At 48.1% G+C, this 6754-nt stretch overlaps 1 protein-coding gene across 1 annotated transcript; it reads left to right on the forward strand.

Annotated features, from left to right (window-relative positions):
* The first annotated feature begins 2533 nt into the window (after nt 1–2533).
* On the forward strand, nt 2534–6243 carry LOC123254317 (PR domain zinc finger protein 8-like). The gene is made up of 3 exons (XM_044683359.1): nt 2534–2752; nt 3854–4085; nt 4438–6243. The coding sequence occupies exons 1-3, from the start codon at nt 2534–2536 to the stop codon at nt 6177–6179; spliced, it is 2193 nt and encodes a 730-aa protein (XP_044539294.1). The 3' UTR covers nt 6180–6243.
* The last annotated feature ends 511 nt before the right edge of the window (nt 6244–6754 follow it).

Consider the following 6754-nt stretch of genomic DNA (forward strand, 5'->3'; position numbering starts at 1 on the left):
CTCTCTCTCTCTCTCTCTCTCTCTCTCTCTCTCTCTCTCCTCTTTCACTCCTCCTCCTCCTCCTCCTTTCTCTCTCTCCCCTTCCCTCTACAAGACACACAGGACAGGAAAACCTTCGTCTCCTGACATGGAAATACAATAGACACTTAGGGGTAGGGGGAGGCGGAAATCGATTTTATCCTTTATCCTTTTCGGGTATCCTTGGTTTGGGGATTATATTCTGACCTTATTCCTGGTAAGTCCGTTTACATTGGTGGTGGTTATCGGTGCTTGTGTGTGTTGGGGGGGGGGTGGCGGCGAGGGGACACAACGGGAGTGGGTGGGGGAAGTATTTTTTCCTCCTAATTTCAAGCACTGGAGGGAGGAGGGGAGGTGAGCTAAGGACCTACGATGCCAATACGTTTGATACAAAAGAGAGAAAGGGAAAAGAAGTGGTTTGCCACGGAGGTGGAGATTTGGGGACCGGCAGACAATGCCAGGATCGGTAGAAGAGAAGGGAAGGAACCCGACTGCCTTCGAGCGGTTGGCTTTCTCTGAATGGATCTGAATCCCAGAAAAAGGATCCGAGGAGGGAGGAAAGAGGAGAGCGGAGCTGAGTGGGTTTCTGAGACCTTAATTGATCGGTGGCATAGGGAAGGGTAAGGGGAGCTGGCAGGTTGGTGAGCAGTCGGGCAGGCAAGCTCTCTGCTCTTCTTTGCTCTCTTCAGAATACCCATCAGCGGGTTATTGTGATGATTCTGGGCTAGAGGCTTGGCGGGCAGGCGGCTCAGTGATTAGCCCCGGTGTAAGGGGGACCCTTTCCCGGTATTGTTAGGTAGAATTGCATCTTAATGACCACGTCCCTGCTGTTGCCCGAAGTGACGGGGCGACCTCCAGCACAATGAAAAGCTTCTGGGAATGGGACTTGTTAAAAAGGGAGAAAAATTCGAGGTTAAAATGTTGAATTGAAGCAAAATGAAAGAAGAAAATAGGAGTAGGCTTTTTAAAGAACAAAAAGTTGTGGAGTTCTTTTTTAATTACACTAATTTGTAATCCAATCTCAAAAAGTCAGAGAAAAATGAAGGAGGAAATAGCTATTGTTCATAAAAAGGAACTTTCTCTTTTAAGGTGGGGTGGAGGGTAACGTAGTTAAAGCCAAAGGAAAGAAAGCAAGCCAAATCAAACTTTTAGTCATGCTGTTAACTACAGGGAGAAAAAAAAATCTATCTCAAAACCAAATTATGAAGTTAATTGGTTAATGAATATTAAGAGGAAATGGATATTAATAATATTAATTCCTAATCAGTGGGTTACATCTTCTGCAACTGACGTTTCGGATATTATCATTGAGATAATAAGTAGGGAAATACCAGGTCCAAGTACCCTAAGATTCATCTAGTATGATATATAACAATACATCCAACCCTTCTCCAATGACTCTTTTAGATTCAAAACTCTCTTCATTTTTCAACCATCCCAAGATTTCCCCTTATTTTATTTTATTTTATTTTGGCGTGTTCAGAGCAAGGGGGAGAAACATTCATTTATGAAAGCTTAATAGAGAGCTCTCCATCAGTGACTGATTTAAAAGCTCCTAAAGATTTAACAGCTGGAGAGCCCACCCTCAAGAGCGCAAGCAACGTAGAGAGCGCCCCAGCCCCCACTCCCACCCCCGCACATCTTTAAAAAAATAAAAGTGTCCTATCTGGGGAAGTGAGCATTCACAACTCATTGCACAAATTGTATTCCTACGCTGGGACACTTTATGCTTGCCTTGTACCTGAACACCTCACAAGTCACATTTGACTGAATCTATCCCCTTGTATAACAAGGTAACTGGGATTCACCCTCATCCATAAATAAGCGTGTCGAGGTAAAAATAATTACCTCTGCTTGCTGCTTTTAATTAAAGTCTCGGAGGGAAAGTGCTGGATTATGGTAATGAGCAGACATACGTTCCCTCTTGTAGACTAGAGCTAAAGGTTAGCTGACATGAAATCAGTGACATTGACAGTCCACTTGAAATCCATTTGCCATGCTCCTCTGTCACAGCCTGTTCTCCAACCCTGGATCCCTTTTTGGAAGAAAAAGATCAAATCTCTAGCTCCCAGAGCTCAATAAGGACAGAGGGGGTAAGCCATCTCTCAAGCACTAGAAGTTTTTTTTGTTTGTTTGAGAGAACCCATAGGCTGTATGAAAATTGCATTATTCCCCCCCTGATCCTCAACCTCACCACACCTTAGCTGAGTAGTTTAATGTAAATATAATTATTTCTTTCTATGTCCATCCCAGCACCGCTTCCCTTCCCCACTCCCTTCCGCCTGGCTGCTCAATGTTATATCTTAAAATTTAAAAGTCGAATTTTACTTGAAAATTTCAAAATTGGTATACCTGAGTTTACTTAAGAGAAACAAACAAACAAAAAAAAAATCCAGCACTATAAAAAAACAGGAGTGGAATCAGATTCTGAGATTAAAGAGGCTATACATGGGTCCTTGTAGGTAACTCTGCATAACTTTTCTTTTTCTCTTGCTATATATGTACCTCTTAAGCGATGGAGGATACCAGTGTCCAAAGAGGAGTCTGGGATGGAGACGCGAAAGCAGTTCAGCAGTGTCTGACAGATATTTTTACCAGCGTTTACACCACCTGCGACATCCCAGAAAACGCGATATTCGGTCCTTGCGTTCTAAGCCACACTTCCTTGTACGACAGCATAGCTTTTATAGCTCTCAAGTCCACGGACAAGAGAACAGTTCCTTATATATTCCGGGTAAGATTTGACTGCTGTTTGAAGCCTGTGTTATCAATGAGCTGTTAAGCAGGGGCTAAGTAAAGATTTATCCGGTGCTCCCCCTTTAACATATCAACTGGGGGGGGGGGGGGGGGGCTATAGTAGCAGTGTCTAACAATGCTAAAGTGGAATATTCTTATCTGATAGAGATATCTGGGTGGATGGGGCAGTGATTTTATATATTTGAAATATCCAATAACTGATTCTATTTTCCATTTCACTTTATCTGTAGATAGCCTATGGACATTTTCCATTGTTGGGAGCTTTCCTGCATGCTGAGACCATTTGTTCACTAAATTATTTTTACCTTTCATTTGGCAACTTCTAAAGTGGTTCCCTCCCCTCTGTATTCTGCCTCTCCCCCTCCCCCAACAACAATTCCTTCATGGTAATGTTCTGCAGGAGATGGAAATGGCTGCTGAGCAGAGTTTAAAGGCAGTTTTCATGCTGTAAGCTTAAAAAATCTTTTCCCAATAATAGACTTAACTTGGAGATCATGAGATTTAGAGCTGGAAGGAATCTTTGGCCTTTTAGGCCAAACTATCATTTTACAGATGAGGAAACTGAGGCTCAGAACAGAGAAATGGCCTGCCCCTTCACACGGGGAGCCTTCAGGGACCAGATTATGACCTGAATTTCTGACTCCATATCTATGTTACATACTGAACTTAGAAACTAGGCCTAACTCAGGCCCAGTGCTTTCTTTATTAAACAAAGTATAAATTGCAGAAGTTGATGTTGGAGAGGGAGATTTATTCAATAGCTCATCAATTAAACTTCAAAGATAGGCTAATTTTTAAAAATAAAATTGGAAAAGTATACATTATTTAAGGGAAAAGGGTTTTGTTCCATATAAAACAATGACTTAAAGATTTATTGGGGAGATAACATTTACTGAAATTGCTCTGCTTGCTTTCTTTGAGGTACCAAAATGTATTACGGTTGAGGGCTGGGGTCAAATACTTTCAAGGTAAGGGCTCAGTGTGTGGGCTGCCCTGCACTGGGCCTAGGTTGATGGGCTCAAGGGAGGAGTGAATGACTGCTCTGGTTACATTTTTGCATATTGACTTTTGAATTCAGGTGGACACCTCAGCAGCCAATGGCTCCTCAGAAGGTCTGATGTGGCTTCGTCTGGTTCAGTCTGCTAGAGATAAAGAAGAACAGAATCTAGAAGCCTACATAAAAAATGGACAGTTGTTTTACCGATCCCTGAGGAGGATTGCCAAAGACGAGGAGTTGCTTGTCTGGTATGGGAAGGACCTTACTGACCTTCTTTTACTCTGCTCCTCGAGGTCCCACAGCAAAATGAACGGTAGGTTGTCAGTCTGTCTAATCGTGTTCCCTTTGGAAGTGGGGGAGAAAGACTAGGGAAAAAGGATCTCACACGCTTTTTTAAGGGGTGATGTAGATGCCCAGTGCGCAGTAGCCCCGAACGAAGGTAGGCTGCAGGTGGGCTAATTGGCTACGATGTAGACATTGTAACTTAATTGCTTTATTAATTACAAATTGTTAAGGGAAAGTTAGAAGGGAAGTGGTTTATAGACCTTCCATTGCAGAAACTTAAAAGGGGCATGTGAATTTGTGCAAGAGGTTAGGGCTGCCAAGCCTGGGGTGACAAGAGTAACAGCTTCATGTGTGTGCACATGTGTATCTGCTTGCTACAGGGTCTCCCCCTTACACATGCCTGGACTGCAGCCAACGTTTCCAGTTCGAGTTCCCCTATGTGGCGCACCTGCGCTTTCGATGCCCCAAAAGACTACACAGCGCTGACACCGGCTCCCACAATGAGCAGGACGGCGGAGGTTGCACAAAGGAACACGGAGGAGGAGGTGGAGGCTGTGGCGACAGCGGCGGCGGAGGAGGAGGCGGTGGTGGCAGCGTGGCCAAGGACCAACAGCAGCCGGAGGCTACTTTGGGACCTGGACCCAAGTATTGCAAACCACCCACCATTCCCATCCACCACTACCAGACATCCCAAGAGAGCAGCAACGCCTCTGCCCCGGGCGCAGGGAACGGCATCAAACCCTCTACGGACTTCCACAACCTTGCTCGAGAGCTGGAAAACTCCCGTGGGGGCCGCAGCTGCTCTCCTCCCCGAAGTCTCAACAGCCGAGTCAGTAGCAGCGGCAGCAGCCACCAGGAGGTGGAGCTCAGTCCAAACAGCACAGCCACCTGCGCCCTGCATCCCGCCACGCCGACCGCAGGGAGCGGGAGTGTAGGTGGCGGCGGTAGCAAAGCAAAGAGAAAGTACCCAGACGAGCTGGAGGAGGGCAGCCGTGGCGGGGTAGGATTGGTGGGGGGCCGAGGTCGCTTTGCCGAGCGACCCCAGCCGTCCTCCAAGGAGGACCTGGTGTGCACCCCGCAGCAGCAGTACCGCACGACGGGTAGCTACTTCGGCTTGGAAGAAAACGGCCGTCTCTTCGCTCCACCCAGTCCTGAGACTGGCGAGGCCAAACGCAGCGCCTTCGTGGAAGTGAAAAAGGCCTCTAGGGTCGTTGGAGGAGCCCCAGGGCTCTTGCAGGAGGAGGAGGAGGTAGCGGAAGGAGCTACGAGCGCTGGGGAGGACAAGGATCTTGGCACAGCCGCCGGGGGCGTAGCCAGTAATACGTCTTCACCTGCTTCTTCCTCCTCCTCCTCTTCTCCATCGGGGCCGGAGAAGCTCCTGGGACCGCGGCCTGGGGGCCCGCTGTCAGCTCGACTCGAGGGAGCCAGCCCGGCACGGGGCAGCGCCTTCACCACGGTGCCACAGCTCGGTGGCAGTGGGAGCGCGGGCGGTGGAGGAGGGTCGGGCTCCAGCGCAGGGGCAGTCCCGGGCGCAGTGGCCGCGGACGAACGCAAAAGCGCCTTCTCGCAGCCCGCGCGAACCTTCTCCCAAATGCCTCCCTTGGTTTTGGGCCAGAAGCTGGGTTCGATGGAACCATGCCACCCCGGGGACGGCGTGGGCCCCACCAGACTGTATCCTGCAGATCCTCTGGCAGTGAAACTTCAGAGCGCGGCTGCGGACCTAAATGGGGCCTGCGCGCCACTGCAGAATGGTGGGGGCCTCCCCAAACAGAGTCCTTTCTTGTACGCCACCACCTTCTGGCCGAAGAGTTCGGCGGCGGCCGCGGCAGCGGCTGCTGCTGCAGCTGGCCCCCTGCAGCTGCAGCTGCCTTCGGCACTTACACTGCTGCCTCCATCCTTCACGTCTCTCTGCCTCCCCGCGCAGAACTGGTGCGCCAAATGCAACGCCTCCTTCCGCATGACTTCCGACCTGGTGTACCACATGCGGTCACACCACAAAAAGGAGTATGCCATGGAGCCTTTGGTGAAGAGGCGGCGAGAGGAGAAACTCAAGTGCCCCATTTGCAACGAATCCTTCAGGGAGCGTCACCACTTATCCAGGCACATGACCTCTCATAATTGAAATGAAATGGAAGAACCCGTCTACAGGATCTCAACGCACACGACAAAAACCAGCTGCAGGAATGAAATTCACCCCCTACATATTCTGCCTCACCTCTTTCCGAAACTCACTCTCTCCTGTCTGTCTCTGTCTCTGTCTCTGTCTCTGTCTCTGTCTCTGTCTCTGTCTCTCTCTCTCTCTCTCTCTCTCTCTCTCTCTCTCTCTCTCACACACACACACACACACACACACACACACAGTGTAGGGCAAAAGGGCCACCTAACGGGACTCAGAGACTTGACCAGCCATTCTGATGTTTACTTGCACAAAACCACACCCACAAATATACATCTGAGTCAGAGAGGGTGGTGGGTTTTTATTCGGGGGGGTTGTTTTGTTTTTGTGGGTTTTTTTAATGCACGCATTTTCACTCCCCCAAAATACATTTTTAAAAATGTCATATATTGCAACATATTGATGCATTTGTCATACGTTTCTACTTAAATTATTAAGCACTTACACAATTTAGATGTAATAATTATATGGAAGGGCAAATTTTTATTTTAGATATAAAGTGCACAAAGAAGAATGCAAGG

This window comes from Gracilinanus agilis, unplaced genomic scaffold (assembly GCF_016433145.1).
Source record: "Gracilinanus agilis isolate LMUSP501 unplaced genomic scaffold, AgileGrace unplaced_scaffold197, whole genome shotgun sequence".
NCBI lineage: Eukaryota > Metazoa > Chordata > Mammalia > Didelphimorphia > Didelphidae > Gracilinanus > Gracilinanus agilis.

Bases quoted from the DNA above. Each gene is read 5' to 3' on its own strand.
- LOC123254317 (XM_044683359.1), top strand. From the start codon at position 2,534: ATGGAGGATACCAGTGTCCAAAGAGGAGTCTGGGATGGAGACGCGAAA. The intron at 2,753-3,853 runs GTAAGATTTGAC...TTTTGAATTCAG, and splicing joins CAGTTCCTTATATATTCCGG to GTGGACACCTCAGCAGCCAA. The intron at 4,086-4,437 runs GTAGGTTGTCAG...TGCTTGCTACAG, and splicing joins GTCCCACAGCAAAATGAACG to GGTCTCCCCCTTACACATGC.